This window comes from Tenrec ecaudatus, chromosome 18 (assembly GCF_050624435.1).
Source record: "Tenrec ecaudatus isolate mTenEca1 chromosome 18, mTenEca1.hap1, whole genome shotgun sequence".
Lineage (NCBI taxonomy): Eukaryota > Metazoa > Chordata > Mammalia > Afrosoricida > Tenrecidae > Tenrec > Tenrec ecaudatus.
In genome coordinates this window covers 21,510,738-21,532,198 of record NC_134547.1, presented here as the reverse complement: position 1 = coordinate 21,532,198, position 21,461 = coordinate 21,510,738, and the positions used below count along the sequence as shown (strand labels likewise).

The following is a 21,461-nucleotide window of genomic DNA, read 5'->3' as shown; positions in this document are numbered from 1 at the left end:
TAGCACCGATGAAAAAACACACAACATTCCTCTACTTCTTGAAAGCTTCCCCGCGCACCCCCACCCCCACTATCATGGCCCCATTTCTACCTTACAAATCTGGCTAGACCAGAGCATGTACAATGGTACAGATAGGAGTGCTCAACATACAGAATCCAGGACAGATAAACCCTCAGGAATAGTAATGGGAGTAGCCATACGATGAGGGTAGGGGAAAGGTAGGGGGAGAAGGGGGAACTCATCACAATGATCAAAGAAAGCTGACGGTGCCAGGCTATCAAAAGATATAGTCTGGGGTCTTAAAGGCTTAAAGGTAAACAACGGCCATCTAGCTCAGAAGCAACAAAGCCCACAGGGGAGAAATGCACCAGCCTGTGTGATTACGAGGTGTAAAAGGGATTAGGTAGCAGGCATCATGAGAACAAAAAAATCATATCATTGTGAATGAGGGGGGAGTGCGGAGTGGAGACCCAAAGGCCATTTGTAGGCCACTGGACATCCCCTTACAGAAGGGTCTCGGGGAGAAGACGAGCGAGTCAGGGTGTGATGTAGCACCAATGCAACACACAACTTTCCTCCTCTAGTTCCTCAGTGCTTCATCCCCCCAACTATCATGATCCCAATTCTACCTTACAAATCTGGCTAGACCAGAGGATGCACACTGGTACAGATAGGAACTGGAAACACAGGGAATCCAGGGCGGATGATCCCTTCAGGACCAGTGGTTTGAATGGTGATTCTGTGAGGGTGGAGTGAGGGTGGGTTTGAAAGGGGGAACTGATTACAAGGATATACATATGACCTCCTTCCTGGGGGACGGATAACAGAAAAGTAGGTGAAGGGACATGTCGGACAGGGCAAAATATGATGAAATAATAGTTTGTAAATTATCAAGGGCTCCTGAGAGAGGGGGGAGTGGGGAGGGGGAAAATGAGGAGCTGATGCCAGGGGCTTAAGTGGAGAGCAAATGTTTTGAGAATGATGAGGGCAATGAATGTACAAATGTGCTTTACACAATTGATGTATGTATGGATTGAGAAAAAAAGTTGTATGTGCCCCTAATAAAATGATTTAAAAATATTATTTTCTTTATATAAAATACATATAGTCAAATCTATAGAAACAGTAACTAGATGAATAGTTTCTTAGGATCATGGTAAAGGAGCTTGGGGGTAATGGGGAGCTAACAATAATAGGCACAACAATGAAGAAATTGTCCTAAAATTTATTGTAGTGATGATTGTACAACTCTCTAAAACATATTTGAACCATTGAATTGTATGGTATGTGAGTTAAATGTCAATAAAACTGTTAAAAACAGAAAACAATAAATGAAATCCGGTGCATAAATAAAACAGAGGAGAATAATTACACAGTAATAACAATTACTGCGGAAAAGATATTTAACATAATCCAATACCCATTCTTGATTAACATTAACAAAGAGAACTCTGAAAACCAGAAAAACAAGACCATTTGCAGTAGCCAAACAAAAGACGAGGTATTTAGAAATAAATTGATTGATTGCTTTGGTTTGTTTGTGGTTCATTTGGTTGTTACTAAAGAACAAATATAATCTGAGATGTACAAGCCACTATTATAAGAAACCAAGAGCCCTACATAAATGGAAGAATATACCATGCTCATGGAATGGAAGACTCAACATTGTGAAAATGATCACTCCTACTCCAAAGCGATCTACAGATAGAATGCAACCAGAATTGCAACCAGAAGGAGTCTGCAGACACCTGGTCAGGTACGGACCCTCCAGTGCTACCTCACATTGGGCAAAAGTAATGTCTTTGGTCCCTGGTGCTACCACCTTCCTGATCTCACCTCTTCCCAGTCTCCCCTTTGCTCACTTGATTTCAGCTACGCTGGGCTCCTTGCGATTCTTCAGACACAGCAATCAGACTCTTACCTTAGTGTCTTTGGATTAACTGTTTGGTCTTCCTGGGAGGCTCTTTCCTCAGATATCTGTAGGACTCCTTCCCTAACTCCATTAAGTTTTTCATTCAAATGTTGTCTTCCCAGTGAGGCTTCTTTAAGCAGCCTAATTAAAACTGTAACCACAGATACTCTCTAGTCCTTGCCGCCATATGACCCTCTTCACTTTCTCCCACCCCATCACTTTCTAACATACTTTTCAAATTTTCTTACTTATTGAAAGGTCAATAATTTATGTCCACCAGACTGGGGGATCAGAGTCTGAGCAGGGAAACCAGGAGGAGATTGCTGTGATAATCCAGGTAGGAGAGAATGGAGGCCGAACCAGGGTGGGACAGAGGAGAATGAAGAGAGGGGTCGAGTTTGGATATGGGTTTAAGATTCCAGAACCAGGAGGATCTGTCAATTTCCTAAGGAGGTTCAGGGCCCAGGTTGACTCACCTTTCCCAACTGGACTAAGGTAGGAGAGGAATGGAACACAGGAGACTTGGCTGCCAGTTCAGCTAAGCTGGGAGCCAGATCTTGCCTCCCTCCCCACCCCACCCCCCAACCTTGATACAGTGTCTGATCCAATCCTTGACTTGAAGAGAAAGTCCTTCCCTTCCAAGCCCCATTTTTAAGCTTCTCAGGGTTCAGGGCTCAGAGGGGGTGACATCCTCAGGAGGTGAAGGGCATTGCTGGATCCACTATCTTATCAGAGAGACGTAAACACACATCAAGAGTCACGGTCACAATGAGTTCTTTAACTCAGCAAACATTTCCTGAGGCCCGTCTTGGCTGGCTCTAGAGTAGGCAATACAGGGCACACAGGGGTGACTGAGCCAGCCTGGGTCTTGTCCCGACAGAGTCCACGGAGGTAGATGAAATATCACCCAACAGTGACAGGGCAGAGTGGTCTGGGCTGTGGTAGGGAAGCCTAAGGGCGCGTGGGAGCCCAGGGAAGGTACCCAACTCAGCCTGGTGGGTGACCCAAGAACTTTTCTTGGAGGAAGGACCGTCTGAACCGAACCCCAATACAAAAGAGCAGTTGAACATGGGGAAGAGGCAGAGTGTATGTTCCAACCAAATGGAACACTATATGCCAGGCTCTTAAAATGATTATTTTGTAGAAACAAACAAACAAACAAACAAACAAACAAAAACAGAAGGCTTGGGTGGACTGGTTTCTAAAGCACGAAAGGAGAAAGTGTGGGATCCCATTAGGCCTTGTAAAGAGCTGGGAGTCCCTAAGGATCTGTAGAGTTGAAGTGCCAGGAGATTCTTATTCAAATTCCTCTTTAAGACCCAATTAGGTGAACAAGCGGCCATCTCGCTCAGAAACAAATAAGCCCACATGGAAGAAGCACACCGGCCAGTGCGATCACGAGGTGCCCAAGGGACCAGATATAAGGCATCATGCAAAAAAAAAAAAGATATAAGTGTGTGTATGTATGTGTATATATGTGTATATGTATATATGTATGTGTATATATATATATTATATTAAATGAAGGGGGAAGTGCAGAGTGGAGACCCAAGGCCCAAGTGTCGGCCAATGGAGATCCCCTCATAGAGGGGCTTAGGAGAGGAGATGGGTTAACTAGGGTGTGAGGTAGTATCGATGAAGAACACAGCTTTCCCCCAGATCCTGCATGCTTCCTCCCCCCAACTACCATGATCCGAATTCTACCTTGCAGGGCTGGATAGGACAGAGGCTGTACACTGGTACATATGAGGGTTGGAGGTACAGGGAATCCAGGGTGGATGATACCTTCAGGACCAAGGGCGTGAGGGACGATGCTGGGAGAGTGGAGGGTGAGTGGGTTGGAAAGGGGGAACTGATTACAAGGATCCACATGTGACCTCTTCCCTGGGAGAGGGACAGCAGAGAAGGGGGGAAGGGAGACCCCGAATAGGGCAAGATATGACAAAATAACGAGGTATAAATTACCAAGGGCACATGAGGGAGGGGGGAAAGGGGAGGGAGGGGGGAAAAAAAAGAGGACCTGATGCAAGGGGCTTAAGTGGAGAGCAAATGCCTTGAGAATGATTGGGGCAGGGAATGTATGGATGTGCTTTATACAATTGATGTATGTATATGTATGGATTGTGGTAAGAGTTGTTGGAGTCCCTAATAAAATGTAAAAGAAGAAAAGAGAAAAAAATGATTAGGGCAAAGACTGTACAGATGTGCTTTATACAATTGATGTATGTATATGTATGAACTGTGAAAAGAATTGTATCAGCCCCAATAAATTGTTTAAAAAAAAAAAAAGGCACATCAAAAGTCTCTAAACTCCTTAATTTTAGGGACTGTGTCCTAAGCATCTTCATGTCCAAAGTTGCCTTAATAAAAAATTATAATAAAAAAAAAAGACCCAATTAGTCAGTAGGGTGTCCCCTACACCCTCTTTGTCAGGAAAAAACAAAAAAAGAATTCCGACCTTTAATGCTTCTAAAAAGAAAGCCTGGTGCTGATCTGTGTGGCCCAGGCTTAGAGAAATCTTGCGCTGCCGTGGTAAATGGACAGTGTCAAGCTGTGCGAGACGTCTTTGTGCCTTAGCAAGCTTACTGCTTAATGTCGGGCACAGAAAAGGGAGAGAATTTCTCATCGGCTGAAAATGGCACTCTGCAGTCTACCTGATGTCCACCCAAAGGATGGAAAGACACTGGGGCACTTCCCACTCTGTCCAGATTTCACCTCTGTGACCACCTCCCTTATTGTAGCTTGAACATCGAGCCATAGAATAAACAGAGCCAACAAAGACCCCTCGGAGATGCAGAACTTGGGTACCATCTCAAATATTTAGTTCTCAGCTATTAGATGAGATTGACAAGCCAAGGGGGCAGGTGTTGGATCAGGTCGAACCAGGCATCCCCTTCAAGTGGCTGGATGTGGGAGGATCTGGGGCCACTGAGGGTGGGGCCACTCTGGTAGGCAGGGATTGCTTACCAATAGAGACGGCAGTGTCTCAACTCCTTTAATTAGCTGTATCATGTGGAGATGAGTGTGAATTTGCTCGATGGCAGTGCTTTTGGTTTGGTTTTATTTTAGCTGCGTGTCAGCCCTAGCTGTGGTGTGTGTGTGTTCGTGTTTGCATGTGTCTGAGTTTATCTTTTGTGTTAAGTTTAGAGTTAGGGTTAGGGCTTTTTCGCAGACGTGCTTTACGAGGTAGGCACGACAGACAGCCTTCTCCAGTGACTGGTCCTTCTGATGACGTGTCCAATGCACATGAGACAAAGTCTCACCCTCCTCCTTCTAAGGCACGTTCTGGCCACATTTCTTTCAAGACAGAGTTGTTTGTTCTTTTGGCAACCCATGTGTATTCAATATTCTTCACCAACACCATCATTCAGAGGCATCGGTTTTTCTTCAGTCATCCTTATTGACTATCCAGCTTACAGAGGCCCCTGAGGCCGTTGAAAGCACCATATCCTTAGGGGACATCTCTTCTCTAGAGAGGCCATGGCAGCAGATGAGCTCAATGCAACATGTTGCCTGATTTCTTCATGACCCGTTTCGTGGGTGTCGATTGATTGTGATTCCATGCAGAGTGAAGTCCTTGACAACGTTTTTTCCTTCATTTACCACGGTGTTGTTTATCGGTCCTGTTGTGTGGGTTTCTGGGTTCTTTACCTTAAGGAGGGGTGTTGGGGGTACAGCGAGTTATGCCTTGAGTTGCTAACCACCAGGTCAGCTGATGTGAGGAGGGAAAGACGAGGCTTCCCACTCCTGTTAAAGGTTACAGTATCGCACACCTACAAGGTCAGTCCTATTCTGTTCGCCATAAGTCAGAATTGACTTGAGGACAGGGAGTGGGGTTTGGCTTTGGATCGTCTTTAAAAAGTGCCACCGTTGGGGCAGGGGTGTAAAGAAAGCAGGGTGAGGGGGTGGGGCATAGCGGGGTGGGGTGCAGTATTACAGGGAGCCTTCTCTGAAGAGGGGATGTTTGAGAGAGACTGGAAGGAGCTGTGAAAAGAGCTGAGCATCTCTCTATGAAGTGGTCACCGGGCAGACTGTGAGTGCAAAGTCCCTGATGTAGGAATGCCCTTGGCTTGTATAAAGCGTGGTAAAGCCAGTGCCGGTGGAAATGAGAGAAGAGATGGGGGCAAGAGGCAGGTTCCTAGAAACTTCCGCTCTGGGGGTGGTGTTTCTGACCCGGATTGGGAACAGGGACACAGGCAGCTTTACACACAGGAGCTCCGAGAGAGATGGCGCTCACCCGGGGAGCAAGTTCTCTCACTGCCAGAGCTGCCTTCTCTCTCAGCGTCCTGTGGTCAAGTGGAGGAACCGGGGCTGCCCAACAGCTTTGACTTTCCCAGGTGACCTGCCCGAGACGAGAAGGGTATCACCCAGGGGACTATCTTATCAAGTACACCCGGGACACACCTCCGCCCTATGAGGCCAAAGGACTCTGCCATTCTGCCAGCTCGGCCTCTCACTGGTGCCCACAAAGGTCCCTGCCTGGGGGGGTCATGCCAGGGGTTCCTAGACCTCAGACATGCTCCCATGCTCTCGCCAGGACCTTTGAACACATCCCTTGTCCTCAGTGCTGCTGTCCGGGCAGGTCAGGAGCACTGAGAGCAGCTGGTCCTCCTCGCCCCACTTCAATATCCCCGGGACTCTGTTCCACCCCCTGCACAATGGGAACGGGCACGACCACATACGTGCTGAGCATGGCATAGACACGGCTCCTGCTGGGAAATCTGGATTTTTTTTTTCTCTCTTGATGGTACCATCCAAGAGCCAGGCTCTGGGGACGTGAACACGGACAAACAATCCTCTCCCTTGATGCTTAGCCACCGTGACCTTCGGCAGAGTCCTGAACGTCAGTGCCTTGTTTTCCCCCTCTGTGCAGTGGGGCTGGTAGGAGAGCTTAACTGCACAGAGGAGCTCATGAAGCAAGCTGAGTACTGCACGGTGCACAGAACCCAGCACATGGGCCGCCCAGAACCCCACAGCCCCCACAGGGACCCTTGTGAGCAAACCCCTCCTCCAGTGCCCCACACACAGCCCACACCCCAGCTCTGAGCCCCAGCTCTAGTCTAGTCTAGTCTAGTTTGGGGACCCAGGGCAAGCAACATAGGCAAAAGCCTCTTCTCAGAGTATGGTGAGCATGGCGTGGTCACTCTTCTTGCTATGGGTGTGCCCAGCAGGTCGCTGGTCTCAGCAGCACCAGGAGGGGAAGCGCTGTGGAGTCTGGGCAGGTTCAGTGGGGAATGCGTAAGCCGCTGAGCCCTGAAGGTCACCCTCCGGAGCCCAGTAACCAACTGTAATCAAGCCGGTGCTGCTCCTCCCCTTCTACCCTTGGGTATATTAGGGCTGGCCCCGACCCCAGGCTCTCCCTAGGCAAAGGAGGGCAGACGCACCAGGCACCATGGGCAAGACAGTGCGTGGGGCCCAAGGGTTGGGGCTGGGGGCCAGCGAGTCCAGTGGGACAGGATGCCTCTCTGACGCCTGTCCTCTGCCCTATGCCCCTCAGGAGAATTACGAGCTGTACTCAGTGGAGCTGGGCTCGGACTCAGCCAAGATGACCAAGAAGGGCGGTGGTGGCGGCGGAGGCAAGAAAAAGGACAAGCTGGAGGGCATGAAGAAGGAGATTGAGATTGTGAGCCGGGGGCTGGTGGGGCGGGGGGGGGGGGGGCTGAATAAGGCCGGGTGGGCCGGGGGCTGGCGGGCGAGGGCCGGAGCGTGAGCGCCTGCTGCCCTCCATCCAGAACGACCACCAGCTGTCCGTGACCGAACTAGAACAGAAGTACAAGACCAGCGCCACCAAGGTGAGCCGGGGCGGTGAACGAGTATGGCGGGAGAGGTGGAGAGAAAGAGGCCCACAGACACAGGGGGAGGGCTTGTGTCCCAGAGACAGAGACGGGGGTGAGACACCTGGCTGCTGCCACGAAGTCAATTCTGACTCACAGGGATCCTATAGGACCACTAGGGTCCAACTGCCTCTTGGGCTTTCTGAGACTTTTCATCTTTAGGGGAGCAGGAAGTTTCTCCTTTCTCCCACAGAGCAGCTGTTAGGTTCAAAGTGCTGACCTTGTCGTTAGCAGCTCAATGCATAGCCCATGGCGACCCAAAGGCTCCCTAGGTATGTGTATGTGTATGCGTGTGTGTTTATGTGACATATATACATACATACATATATATATATATATATATATATATATATATATATATATATATATATATATATATATATAGAGAGAGAGAGAGAGAGAGAGAGAGAGAGAGAGAAAGGAGAAAAAGCATTAGAGAGAAAAGGTCAGAGATGGAGTTAGAGAGAGATGGAATAAGAAAGAGAGAGGCAGAGACGGAGGCAATGAGGACACACACAGAGAGACTGGGGCAGACAAAGGACAGAGAAGAAAATGAGAGGGCAGAAAGGAAGGAGGAGGAGGAACAGAGAGATGGAGAGAGAACGAAGGGGAAAGAGACAGATGGAGGAGAGCAGATGGAAAGGGATAAAGGAGAGAGAGAGAGAGAGAGAGAGAGGTGACAGCCATCCCATTCTGTGAGAGGCCTCTGGTGAGAGCAGAGTCCTCTGAAACCACCGCCATCTGTCCCTGTCCTCAGGGCCTCTCCACCAGCCTGGCAGCTGAATTACTGCTGCGAGATGGGCCAAATGCGCTAAGGCCACCGAAGGGGACCCCGGAGTACGTCAAGTTTGCGCGGCAGCTGGCAGGTGGTCTGCAGTGCCTCATGTGGGTGGCTGCTGCCATTTGCCTCATTGCCTTTGGCATCCAGGCCAGTGAGGGTGACCTTACCACTGATGACAATGTGAGTGGCTGGTTCAGGGGAAGGGCGGATGGCAGTCAATGGGGCCTGGAGGACAAGAGGACATTCAGCATGGGACTCAACAGAAGGCGGGCATCGAATTAAAGGTCTACAGACAAGGAGATGCAGTCATAAGACATGGATCTGGGGGACAGAGAGCATCTGGACATAGAACGGATCATCCAAGGACACACAGGGCATAGGGGACATTGGGAGTCTCCAATAGGGGGCAGGCAGAATGACATGAGTTTCAATACTTAAGACACAGGACATGAAACCAGTCAAGGACACAGGCACAGGGGCAAGTGGGACTCTGACAGGGGGGCCACCGGGGCCACAAAGAGCCAGGAGATGGGGAGACACAAGACGGTCAATATGGAAATGAAGAGACATAGAAGATGTGGAAATGTATCACACGGAGACACTAGATCTGTGGTAGGGATAAGAACGGGTGACACGGAGAACTAGGGACAGCTTGTAACACTGGACAGGGGCCTGACCAGTCATAGGACAGAGGACATAGGGTGGGGACATAAGGAGATATTGCATATGGGGGATTTGAGATTTGGGGCATGAAGATATTGATCATGAAGGACACAGGCTATGGACCGTGAGGTCTACCGGGCACAAACACTTGGGAATGGAGACGTAAAGACATAGACTGCTGGGCACAGACCTAACACAAGATGGCAGAAGAGTATGGGAAACACCAAATATGAAACTTGAGGCACAGGGGATGTAGGGAATCAGGGACCCAGGGGAGTGGACATGGGATGAAAGACATGGAGGACGTTGCAAAAGGGGACATGAAACTCAGGTACATGACGACATGGGGCACAAGTCATAAGACATGGGGCTTGGAACATGGCAGACTGAGGACTCAGGGGCCAGGCACTTAGAACACCAGCCAGTTGATTGTGGGTCTGAAGAACGTGGGGGCAGAGAGGCCGAGGGCACGTGGAAAAGCACCTGCAGCCCACCAGCAGCGGCAGGGGTGGGAGAGGGGGGACTTTGAGGGTGACCCAGAGAATGCTAAAGGCCCAAGGAGCCTTGTGTCTTGTGCAGGCCACTGCCAGGCCCTGTGCATAACTCCTGTCCCCTCTGCCGCTCCCAGCTGTACTTGGCTCTGGCCCTCATCGCTGTGGTGGTGGTCACAGGCTGCTTTGGCTACTACCAGGAGTTTAAGAGCACCAACATTATTGCCAGCTTCAAGAACCTTGTACCCCAGGTGAGCCCAAACAATCCCAGGCTGACCCTCTGAAATCTCTGTGGGCTCCTATTACCCATCAGAGTCAACTAGCCCTTCATCCATGGACATGAACTCTCCCCATAGGCTCTCCGCTCTCCCATGATCCCAGTTTTTCACCTTCCCATAGCCCCATGACCCTATACTTAGTACCCTCCACAACTGTGGGACCTGTCCCCCCCCTCAGCAAGCAACTGTGATCCGAGATGGGGACAAGTTCCAGATCAACGCAGACCAGCTCGTGGTGGGAGATCTGGTGGAGATGAAAGGCGGGGACCGAGTGCCGGCTGATATCCGCATCCTGGCGGCCCAGGGCTGCAAGGTGGACAATTCCTCGCTGACTGGCGAGTCTGAGCCACAGACCCGCTCACCGGAGTGCACGCACGACAGCCCCCTGGAGACTCGCAACATCGCCTTCTTCTCTACCATGTGTCTTGAGGGTCCGTGAGGAACCCCCTGCCTGCCTCCCCAACAACCCACACTACTGCCATCTCTTCTGGGGCCACGCTGCCTCCGTTTCCCATCATCCAACCCAGGCCACACTACCCCTCTAGCTCTCCTCACTGTGCCCTCCTTCAGCTCACGCTGCAGGTGCCCCCCCCCCTGGCTGCACCCCCCCCCTACCCCACTCTGAGTCACAAGTGCTGTTGGTTCCCCGCAGGTACCGCCCAGGGCCTGGTGGTGAACACCGGCGACCGCACCATCATTGGGCGCATTGCGACCCTGGCGTCAGGAGTGGAGAATGAGAAGACGCCCATTGCTATTGAGATCGAGCACTTTGTGGACATCATCGCCGGCCTGGCCATCCTCTTCGGGGCCACCTTCTTTGTGGTGGCCATGTGCATTGGCTACACCTTCCTGCGGGCCATGGTCTTCTTCATGGCCATTGTGGTCGCCTATGTCCCCGAAGGGCTGTTGGCTACCGTCACGGTGAGTTTGGGCAGGCAGGAGAAGAGGTGCAGGGAGTTACAAGGTCTCTCCGTCTGTTTGGATATCCACTCAGGCTCCACCCATCCCCCTCTCTATCTTTTAACCTCTCCCATGTCTCCATCCACTCATCCTTTCACCCACCCAGCTCTCCAGCCAGCCAGCCACCAGGAGACATTCACTCTTGGCCATGCTCTGTGGTCAGGAAGGCCTCAGAGATGAACAGGCAGGGCCCTTGATCAGAGAAGGCTGGGGCCAGTGTGGGCAGTGGGTAGCCAGCAGGTAAGGGGTCTTTAACAGTGAGCCCCAAACCTGAGACAGGCCGGGAGGAATGAGTCTGTTGATAAGGGAACTTTCGTAACTGGGGCAGCTGGCAGAGAGGCCTGGCTACAGGGGGCAGATTGGTGAAGGCATTCTGGGTAGACATCAAGGCTTGGAGGCAAGGCTGAGACAGGCTGGCTTGCTCAGAAGGCGTTCCTCCGTGGCTGGGGCAGGTGAGTCCTGGACACCCTGAGAGAGGGAAGTGGGAGGAGGAGCCAAGGTGGGCAGAAGCCTGACTCACTCCGCCCAGGTCTGCCTGTCCCTGACGGCCAAGCGGCTGGCCAGCAAGAATTGCGTGGTCAAGAACCTGGAAGCCGTGGAGACGCTGGGCTCCACGTCCGTGATCTGCTCCGACAAGACCGGCACCCTCACGCAGAACCGCATGACGGTGTCCCACCTGTGGTTTGACAACCACATCCACTCGGCAGACACCACGGAGGACCAGTCAGGTGGGGCCCGGGCGGCCTCTCGCTGCCGCATTAGGGCGATGGTGGAAACCGGGAAGGGACCCCAGAGGGTCCTCAACGTGGGGGTAGCTTGTTAGACCTGCTCTGGGGAGAAGCTAGCTTCAGGGCCCAGGAGTGGGGTCAGGTCTGAGCGGAGGCCCAGTGTCCATCTTACTCTAGGCTGGATATTGGGTCTGGGGAGAAGGTTCTCTCTGTGTATGAGGCGGGGGTGGGATGGCAGGTCTGGAGGAGGGTCGCAGGCCTCCCTTCAGGGGAGGGATCGGGGCTGGGGCGGGCGCGTGGATCCCCCTCTGGGCTCCAGCCCCAACGCCTGGCCTCCAGGGCAGACCTTTGATCAGTCGTCCGAGACGTGGAGGGCGCTGTGCCGCGTGCTCACCTTGTGCAACCGAGCCGCCTTCAAGTCGGGCCAGGACGCGGTGCCGGTGCCCAAGGTGAGTGTGTGTGTGTATGAGTGTGTGTGTGTGTGTGTGTGTGTGTGTGTGTGTTGCTCCGGGGGACACCGGGAGCCTGGTGTGCCTCCGAGATCGCCCCTGACCCTGCTCCCTGATGCCAGCGCATCGTCATCGGGGATGCGTCCGAGACGGCGCTGCTCAAGTTCTCGGAGCTGACGCTGGGCAATGCCATGGGCTACCGCGAGCGCTTCCCCAAAGTCTGCGAGATCCCCTTCAACTCCACCAACAAGTTCCAGGTGCGACCACCTCCTCGACCACGCCCCCTACAGAGCCCCGCCCTCTCAGTCCCCGCCCACCTCCCAATCCCACCAATGGCCAGGCAGCTCCTGCAGCCGCCTGCTCGCCTACACGGTCCAGCCCCAAGCCCTTCTAGAGAAGCCCAGGTGCGCTCCCGCCCCACCCCCGCCCCACCCCATTGCCCACTTCCCGCCTGCAGCTGTCCATCCACACCTTGGAGGACCCTCGGGACCCGCGACACGTGCTGGTGATGAAGGGCGCCCCCGAGCGCGTGCTGGAGCGCTGCAGCTCCATCCTCATCAAGGGCCAGGAGCTACCGCTGGATGAACAGTGGCGGGAGGCCTTCCAGACGGCCTACCTCAGCCTGGGGGGCCTGGGCGAGCGTGTGCTGGGTGAGACCCCCGGGCAGGGTGGATCGGGGCGCCAGGGCGCATGGGACCCGGGCTGACAGGGTGACCAGGGTGCACACTCACCTGTGATTTCTCCATCTCAGTTCTGACCCCTGACTAGTCTCCATTCCTGCCCCGAACCCTGGCCCGCTCCCCTGGTGATCCCGCACCGCAATTTCAGAACTCCTTGTTACCCCTTTGACCTTCCTCAACCTGCTTTTCCACATCCTTGACTTGCCCCTGACCTTCCTTAATTCTGGATCCAGTTCTGGATCCATCACTTAACTTGCTGCGTGCCACTTGGCAAGAGGCGCACCAAACGATAAAATAAAATAAACCACCCTCCAAAAAAGAAACTTACTGCCACGAAGTCAATTCAGACCCACCGTGACTCTAGGACAGACTAGAACGGCCCCGTGGGTTTCCAAGACTGTAAAGCTTTCCAGGGCCAGAAAGCCTCATCTTTCTCTCTGGGAGAAGTTGGTGGGTTCGAACCTGGTGACTTTAGGGCTAGCAGCTCAATACATTAGAACTCATCTCCTGGCTCCTCACAGGACTCCCTTCTGACCTCTCTGTTTCCTGGCTAGGCTTCTGCCAACTCTACCTGAGTGAGAAGGACTACCCACCGGGCTATGCCTTTGACACGGATGCCATGAACTTTCCAACCAGCAACCTCTGCTTTGCGGGACTCGTATCCATGATAGACCCACCCCGAGCCACTGTTCCTGATGCTGTGCTCAAGTGCCGCACAGCCGGCATCCGGGTATGCCACTGGGAGAGGCCCAGGTGATGGTGAGGGTGGAGTATGCAGGGATAATAAGAAGCCCTGCCTGACCAGAAACGGGGCTATAGTGCCTGATAAGAAACTGGCCTGACCAGAAAAGGGGAAACTGAAAAGCCCTGGAGAAGGAGGTTTCAGGCATAGCTTGATCCAGGAACACCATGACATTTCATTAGCAATTTGTCTTTCTTCAGGCTGCAGCTCCCTTTTTCTCTTTGTAGGCTTTATTTTCAAGTGCTAGTTTTATTTTTGAGGGGAGGGGACAAAAAGGATCTTCTTAGCAGCTCTCATTTACATCCCGTCTGTTTAGCCACCCCACAGAAAAAGAGTATCTCTTTGGTGTTATTTTAGGTGCTGTCAAATAAGTTCCGACTCACAGTGACCCCATGTGCAGCAGAACGAAACACTGCCCACCCTGCACCAGCCTCCCACTTGTTATGTTTGAGCCCATCACTGCAGCCACTGGGTCAATCTCTCTTGTCGATGGTCTTCCTCTTTGTTGCTGCCCCTCTACTTTACCAAGCAAGATATCCTTCTCCAGAGATTGGTACTACCTCTGTAGTAGTGGCTCCAAGCTGGGTCATTGCCTGTCCCAGGCCAATTACTGTGGCCTGTGGGATGGAATACCTGGATTGCCAGTCTGAGTTACTTAGCACTCTTTACTAAGGGGCAGGAGGAGAAGTGGTTCTTCAAAGACAAATCAAGAGTAGGGCAGCAGATACTCAGCAAACAATGCTCAAGTCTTTTCCATGGTCCCTAAGGCCCTAAAAGAGCTGGTTCCTATGATCCTCCTAAGCTTATTCCCTAGTCCTCTCTCTTCCACTCCTCTCTAGGCATGCCTATGTGTGGTTCCTCTCACAGTCAAGTACATTCTCAATGGAGGGCCTTCACACGGCCTGTTTCCCAGCCATGGGAACTCTTCTTCCAGATTTTCACATGGTCAACTCCCTCATCTCTTTCAATTCTTTGTGTAGGTGTCACCTTCTCAATGAGGGCTCCACTAAAGCCAACCCAACTCAACTCAATGCAACCTAGTTGAGCCCAACTCAACCCAAACTAACGCAACCCAACTCAACCCAACGCAACCTAGTCAAGCCTAACTCAACCCAAACTAACGCAACCCAACTCAACCCAATGCAACCTAGTCAAGCCCAACTCAATTCAAACTAACTCAACCCAACTCAACCTAGTCAAGCCCAACTCAACCCAAACTAACTCAACCCAACTCAACCTAGTCAAGCCCAACTCAACCCAAACTAACCCAACCCAACTCAACCTAGTAAAGCCCAACTCAACCCAAACTAACCCAACCCAATTCAATCAACCCAACCCAACCTGACCCAACTCAACCCAACCCTACCTAGCCAAACCCAATCCAACCCAACTCAACCAAACCCAACCCATTGCCACTGAGTTGATTCCAACTCATAATGAACTTAAAATTGAACCACTTCTTTCTTCATCTAACACTTACATCCCCTTTATGCAGTTTTATTTACTTTTTTTAATTAAAAAAATTTTTAGCACATTTTACCTTCTAACATATGTGGCATGTATGGAAGTGGTAGACTTCTCATCATCCATTTAGGAGATCCAGATTCAATTTCCAGTCACTGTTCATCTTTCATTGGGGACTTGTGTGCTGCCATGATGTTCAACAGGGGGAAGTGGCACTTCCAGATTACTGGGTTTGGAAGAAAGGCTTGGCAATCCATTCTGAAAAACTTTTAAGCCACTGAAAACACTACTTGTCACAGCAGTTCAGTCTGCATCTGATCATATATGAAACACTGACACTGTGAGTGTTGGGCACCAGCTGGGCGACAGCGGTCAATAACGGTAACAACACCCACTTCTCACTTATCTCACTGGTTAAGACCATGTGGAAATTGGTATTATTAGAAATTGGAAATTGGTGTTATTAAAAAAATGGAGGATGGCTAGATCAGATCACAAAATGAAAGATACATATCATTACACAGCTGCCAACTTACATCAATACATAACTGCTGAATCACACTAGTACATTACTGTTACTCTCACCTTGTACCTCGGTGGTTCAGTACTGCCAGAGTATGTCGTTAATGTGAAAAATATTAGATATTAGTAGATTTTTACTATTGTAATGGAAAATGTCAGTTAATGAGACAGCCGATAAATGAGAAGTAGGTGTGATTCATTTTATTAGGACTTTTATCTATTTTCACCCTATTATACCCTTGGCACTCAGAAGGTGGTCATGACTGGTTGAATAAGTGAGTGAGCCTATCAGCAGGTATCCTAAGTGTGGATGGAAAATTGGACTGACCTAAAATGGTCAAGTTTCTTGGTTACCCCGACAGGTGATCATGGTGACAGGGGACCATCCCATTACAGCCAAGGCCATCGCAGCCAGTGTGGGCATCATCTCCGAAGGCAGTGAGACGGTGGAGGACATTGCTGCCCGTCTCCGCGTGCCCGTGGACCAAGTTAATAGAAAGTAAGTCCCCACCCATCTCTCCCCCATCTCCCACGCCCCATTAAGGCTGAGGCCCTTGTAAGACCTTCTCATCTCCCTCCCTCCCCAGGGATGCCCGTGCCTGCGTGATCAACGGCATGCAGCTGAAGGACATGGACCCATCAGAACTGGTTGAGGTGCTACGTACCCACCCTGAGATGGTGTTTGCCCGTACCAGCCCCCAGCAGAAGCTGGTGATAGTGGAGAGCTGCCAACGACTGGTGCGAACCTCATGCCTGGCTGAGGAGGGTGGGCAGATGGATGCCATGGGCTGGCCTTGGGCTGACCCCCTCCCTACCTGCAGGGAGCCATCGTGGCTGTGACAGGGGACGGTGTGAATGACTCCCCAGCCCTGAAGAAGGCAGACATCGGGGTGGCCATGGGTATCGCCGGCTCCGACGCTGCCAAAAACGCAGCGGACATGATCCTCCTGGACGACAACTTCGCCTCCATCGTGACCGGCGTGGAGCAGGGTTCGGACTGGGCCTGGAAGGGGTCCAGGTGGCGTGAGCCTGGGAGGATGCAGGTGGCAAGGAGGCTCAGGCGCTTGCTGTCTCCTCGCAGGCCGGCTGATCTTTGACAACCTGAAGAAGTCCATCGCCTACACACTGACCAAGAACATCCCTGAGCTGACACCCTACCTCATTTACATCACAGTCAGCGTGCCCCTGCCCCTTGGGTGCATCACCATCCTCTTCATAGAACTCTGCACCGACATCGTGAGTCCTCCGCCCCGCCGTTCCCACTCACCCAGTGGCCACACGCACACAGGGTGCCGCGGGACACCCCAGTCAGATGTGAGAACATGGGGCCACACAGGGACTTCACTGGCCAGCTTTGGACCACAGACAGATAGCCTTACATAGACACAGACAGATAGACACTGCCAGATAGACTCAGAACAGGGCCCCCGAGGCAGCCAGATGCAATGCCATGGGACTCAATCCCACCCCATGGCCCTGTCTAGCGCCAAGCACACGTGGTCGTTGACTCACGCTGGTGGCTGAGTGGTTACGAGTTGGGCTGCTATAACTGCAAGGTCCACAGTTTGAAACCACCAGCTGCTCTGCTTTCTACTCCCGTGAAGAGTTACAGTCTCGGAAACCCACAGGGGCAGGCCTACCCTATCGGGTCCCCAGGAATCAGAATCGACGCGATGGCAGTGTGTTGGGAGTTTTAGTGTTGGCGTCAAGGTCTGCAGAGCTGTGCCCATGACCTGGTATAAGTGGTGACTGAATGTTAGGTCACTCTGGGTCGGATCGGCCCGGTGCGGTTGGTTTGGTTTAGGGAAGGCCTCCTTGAGAAGGTGACATTTGAACCAGGACCTGAAAGAGGTGAGGGAGCTGCCCGCGGAAAGGCAGGGGAAGAGTGTTGGTGCACAGGCCATGGCCAGGCCGTCGCTTGAGAACAGGCTCTTCTCGCACCGGAGTTGCAGTTGGACGAGGGAGTGGTTTGGGAGGAGGCACAGGGACACAGAGAGATAAGAGGTAGACACACACACACACACACACACACACACGGAGCTAGGGTGTGTCAGAGAGACAGAGACACATACAAAGGCAGAGCGGGGTCGGTGGGGTGTGTGGGGGTGGGGGTGCAGAGCTAAGAATGGAGAACCCCCAAGAGTTGGGGGAGGGAGAGAGAACCAGAAGGAGGTAGAGATGGAAGGAGGGATGAAGAGAGAGAGAGGAAAGAAAGGGGGTGGGGAGGGAGACTGAGACCAGGCTACCCAGAGGCAGACAGAGAAAAAGCAGCTAAGGAGGCATTCTGATAGAGTTGGACAGACATCAAGACACAAATGTAGGACTGACTGAGCATGCCAACCCTCCTGACAGCCAGCCCAGGCATGCGTGAGGCTGTGGTCACTGCACTGCAGGTCTCCCATCGCCCCCGCTCCCCGGGAACACAAGAGCCCAGGGGACAGGAGGCCAGGCAAACCCTTAGCCGGACTCCTTCTTCCCATCCTCGACCAGTTCCCGTCGGTATCTCTGGCCTACGAGAAGGCAGAGAGTGACATCATGCACCTGCGGCCACGGAATCCAAAGCGTGACAGATTGGTCAACGAGCCCCTGGCCGCCTATTCCTACTTCCAGATTGGTGAGCGCCCACAGGGCCAGGGAGAAGGAGGCTCTCAAGGGGGCTTCTCTCCGGCCTTGGGGCCTCTGGATTGTTCTGGATCTCAGCGTCTCCTTTTGACTGGGTTTGCCCAATGATGGTCTGTGCCGTACCCGCCGCCTGGCCTCTGTGACCCTGCCTCTGGGGCTCTTTCGAGCTCTGTGTCCCTGAATGTGTTTCTCTGTGTCTTTCTCTATCCCTTGTGTCTCCATCCATCTCTCTTGTCCCTCTTCCCTCCGTCTCTATATCCCTGAGTTTGACCCTGTGTGTCTGCCAGTCTGGGTTCCTGTCTCTGTCCAGCTCCATCCCTCTGTCTCTGTCTTCTGGCTCCTCTTCATGGGCCTCCGGGCTCCTCTGTGTGTTTCTTTCTCTGTGTTTGGGTCTCTCTCCCTGTGTACCTGCCTTTGGGTCTCCACCTCTTGTCACCGAGTGCCCCTGCCCCTCCCTGTGTCACCGAGCCTCTCTCTCAGGTGCTATCCAGTCGTTTGCTGGCTTTGCCGACTACTTCACTGCCATGGCCCAGGAGGGCTGGTTCCCACTGCTGTGCGTGGGGCTGCGGCCACAGTGGGAGGACCACCACCTGCAAGATCTGCAGGACAGCTATGGCCAGGAGTGGGTGAGTGCCTGCCTGGCTCTGTTCAGTGACGCCCTCATGCCCAGTGCCACCCACCCAGTTTGTGGCTGTGCCAAGCCAAAGCTTCCTAGGCACTCAGGCTCCCTGCCAGCCCGCGGCCAGTTCTGGGATGAGGGGCCTCTCCCACCATGTCTCCAGGTCCAAACTGGTGCTTCTGAGGACAATGGCTGCACATGGGCCTCCCCCGCCCGGCAGGCACCTCAGATGGGCAACAGGCCCTGCCCGCTCCCTTACATCCCGTGATGTCACACACAGGTGCTGGTGTGTGGCAGAGGCCTGGTGGCACAGTGGGTCATGTGTTGGCTTACTAACCACAAGGTCGGCAGTTCACACTGCAGGGGGAAGACGGGGCTTTCTGGTCCCATAAAGATTTAGCCTTGGAAACCCACAGGGGCAGTTCTACCCTGTCCTATGAGGTCGAGAATTAGCATCCACTCCGTGACAGTGGGTTTGGTTCCCGTTGTGTTGAAAACGGCCGCTCCCTTTAATTAGGTCGTGCACTTTCCTTCCCCCAAAGTCCCATCTGACTCAGTTTTGCCACCTGCCTGGCCCCTGGAGTCACTACTAGACTTTACCCATCCTTAAGATTCGGATCCCCCTCGCCCAGGCTCCCCAGGGTCCAGGCAGATCTCGCTCCCCTGCCCTGCTGGGTGAGGGTGGTCCAGCTTCCACTTGGGCCCAGACACCGAGCCACAGGCTCTGCATAACGGAGGTTTCCTGGGCCCCCTGGCAGCCCCGAGTCCCTCCACTCTGCTGCCAGGGAAAGGAGGGCTGAGAGGCCCAGCTCAGGCTTCTCTGTCCCCTCCGGCCCCGCAGACGTTCGGGCAGCGTCTATACCAGCAGTACACATGCTACACTGTGTTCTTCATCAGCATCGAGATGTGCCAGATCGCCGACGTCCTCATCCGCAAGACGCGGCGCCTCTCCGTCTTCCAGCAGGGCTTCTTCAGGTGGCCCACCAGCTCCAGCCCGGCCCCAGCCCCAAGTCTCTCCCCTAGCACCCCCTTGGCTCCCTCTGTGTTCCCATCTCGTTGTCTCCGACGGCTCCGGGTCAGGCATCGTGGGTTAGGATGGGCTGGGCTGCTTACCACAAGGTCACCTGTTCGACTCCACCAGACACTGCTCCCATAAACAAACAGTCTCGGAAACCCACAGGGGCAGGTCTACCCTGACCTACAGGGTCGCTAGGAGTTGGAATGGACCTGATGGTAGTGAGTGCTGAGTGAATGCTGAGGGAGCAGGTGTCCACAGGTAGAGTGAGGGGTTTAGAACACCTCTGATGGGGCCAGCTCTGGGCCTCTGAACCAGGCTGGCCCGTCCTCTTGTAGGAATAAGATCCTGGTGACAGCCATCGTGTTCCAGGTGTGCATCGGCTGCTTCCTGTGTTACTGCCCTGGCATGCCCAACATCTTCAACTTCATGCCCATCCGGTGAGGGGCCAGCGAGGGGTAGGGGTGGCTGGGCACGGCCCGAGGGGGGTGGGGCTGCACCTTGCTAGCTCCCTGATTCCTACAGGTTCCAGTGGTGGCTGGTCCCCATGCCCTTTGGCCTCCTCATCTTCGTCTATGATGAGCTGCGGAAACTTGGTGTTCGCTGCTGTCCAGGCAGTGAGTATGGGGACTTGGGGACTGCGGGACTGCGGTCACTACGGGTCAGGGAGGTTCCCAGAGCAGCTGCTCCAACCTTTAATCCCGAGCACTTGAACCTGTGTCAGAGCACCACTGGGCTGAACCCTGAGCCCCAGGTGCTCAACCTTGATCATCTCCATCTGCTCCCAGCGTTCCCTCAAACTTGATCGATGGCTTCCCAGGCCTGAGTGTCTCCTCTCTCCTAGGCTGGTGGGACCAGGAACTCTATTACTAGAGGGACCACGCCCTTCACCCCTGCATCCACCACAGCCAGGTGGGGCACGGGGCTTCCGGAACCTCTATGGAGAGCTGAATATACCTGAGCAACCCTGACTCCTGGGAGCACCTCCTCTGTCACCCTACTGGGGTCACTCTGACTCCTCTTCCCCATTCCCAAAGGGGTTCCCAGCCCCTCCTGGAGAAGCACCCCTTTGGCCCAGCTGGTCTCGGCACAGCCCCACCAGTGGTGTGGGGCTTTGGTGGGGAGTAAGGCTCGGAGCTCCTGGTGAAGCACACCTGCTTAGTGCCCCGGGCTGGGCAAGAGGGCTATTGCGGAACATTGTCCAGAACACAGGTGCCCTGCATACCAGCAATAAAACCAGCTCACAGTGCCCTGGCCCTGGCTGTTTGTCACTGGGTCGCACAGGCAAGGGAGAACTGTTCGGAACAGAGCGCCCAGAGCACAGTCCAGTATGTAGTGGGTTCTTGGTCAACACATGTTGGGGGAACAAGCCTCACGGTCTGGGGCTCTAAAGGCAGTCAGGATGTGACGGGAGCTGCTCCCTGCCCTGCACACGCCCTCCTCCTCAGCACTTCTCCCCTCTGAGGGCTGCTCTTGCATCCGAAGGCCACTGGCCACATCACAGGTGGCTCCACTCACTCAGCTCTTGGTCCAACCCTGGAGGCGGAACCCACCTGTCCTCCCTCCCACGGTTGAAAATGCCCCGCTCCCCACACTGCCTGCTACTTTTTCCAGCTGCCTCTCGTTCCAACTTTCCTGTATGATGTATCCCTGATGGGGCCGGGGTGTCTGCCCACGAACCACGCCACCCCTGTTGTCTCT

General features: G+C 53.4%; 1 protein-coding gene across 1 annotated transcript; it reads left to right on the top strand.

Moving 5' to 3' along the window:
- The first annotated feature begins 7,304 nt into the window (after positions 1–7,304).
- On the top strand, positions 7,305–20,943 carry ATP4A (ATPase H+/K+ transporting subunit alpha). The gene is made up of 22 exons (XM_075536675.1): positions 7,305–7,316; positions 7,410–7,535; positions 7,645–7,704; positions 8,504–8,707; positions 9,819–9,932; positions 10,138–10,390; positions 10,612–10,880; positions 11,449–11,647; positions 11,987–12,096; positions 12,219–12,353; positions 12,554–12,746; positions 13,331–13,506; positions 15,867–16,003; positions 16,092–16,242; positions 16,326–16,494; positions 16,586–16,740; positions 17,995–18,118; positions 18,607–18,752; positions 19,587–19,720; positions 20,099–20,200; positions 20,286–20,377; positions 20,605–20,943. The coding sequence occupies exons 1-22, from the start codon at positions 7,305–7,307 to the stop codon at positions 20,631–20,633; spliced, it is 3,090 nt and encodes a 1,029-aa protein (XP_075392790.1). The 3' UTR covers positions 20,634–20,943.
- The last annotated feature ends 518 nt before the right edge of the window (positions 20,944–21,461 follow it).

Bases quoted from the DNA above. Each gene is read 5' to 3' on its own strand.
- ATP4A (XM_075536675.1), top strand. The intron at 7,536-7,644 runs GTGAGCCGGGGG...CCCTCCATCCAG, and splicing joins TGAAGAAGGAGATTGAGATT to AACGACCACCAGCTGTCCGT. The intron at 10,881-11,448 runs GTGAGTTTGGGC...CACTCCGCCCAG, and splicing joins GGCTGTTGGCTACCGTCACG to GTCTGCCTGTCCCTGACGGC.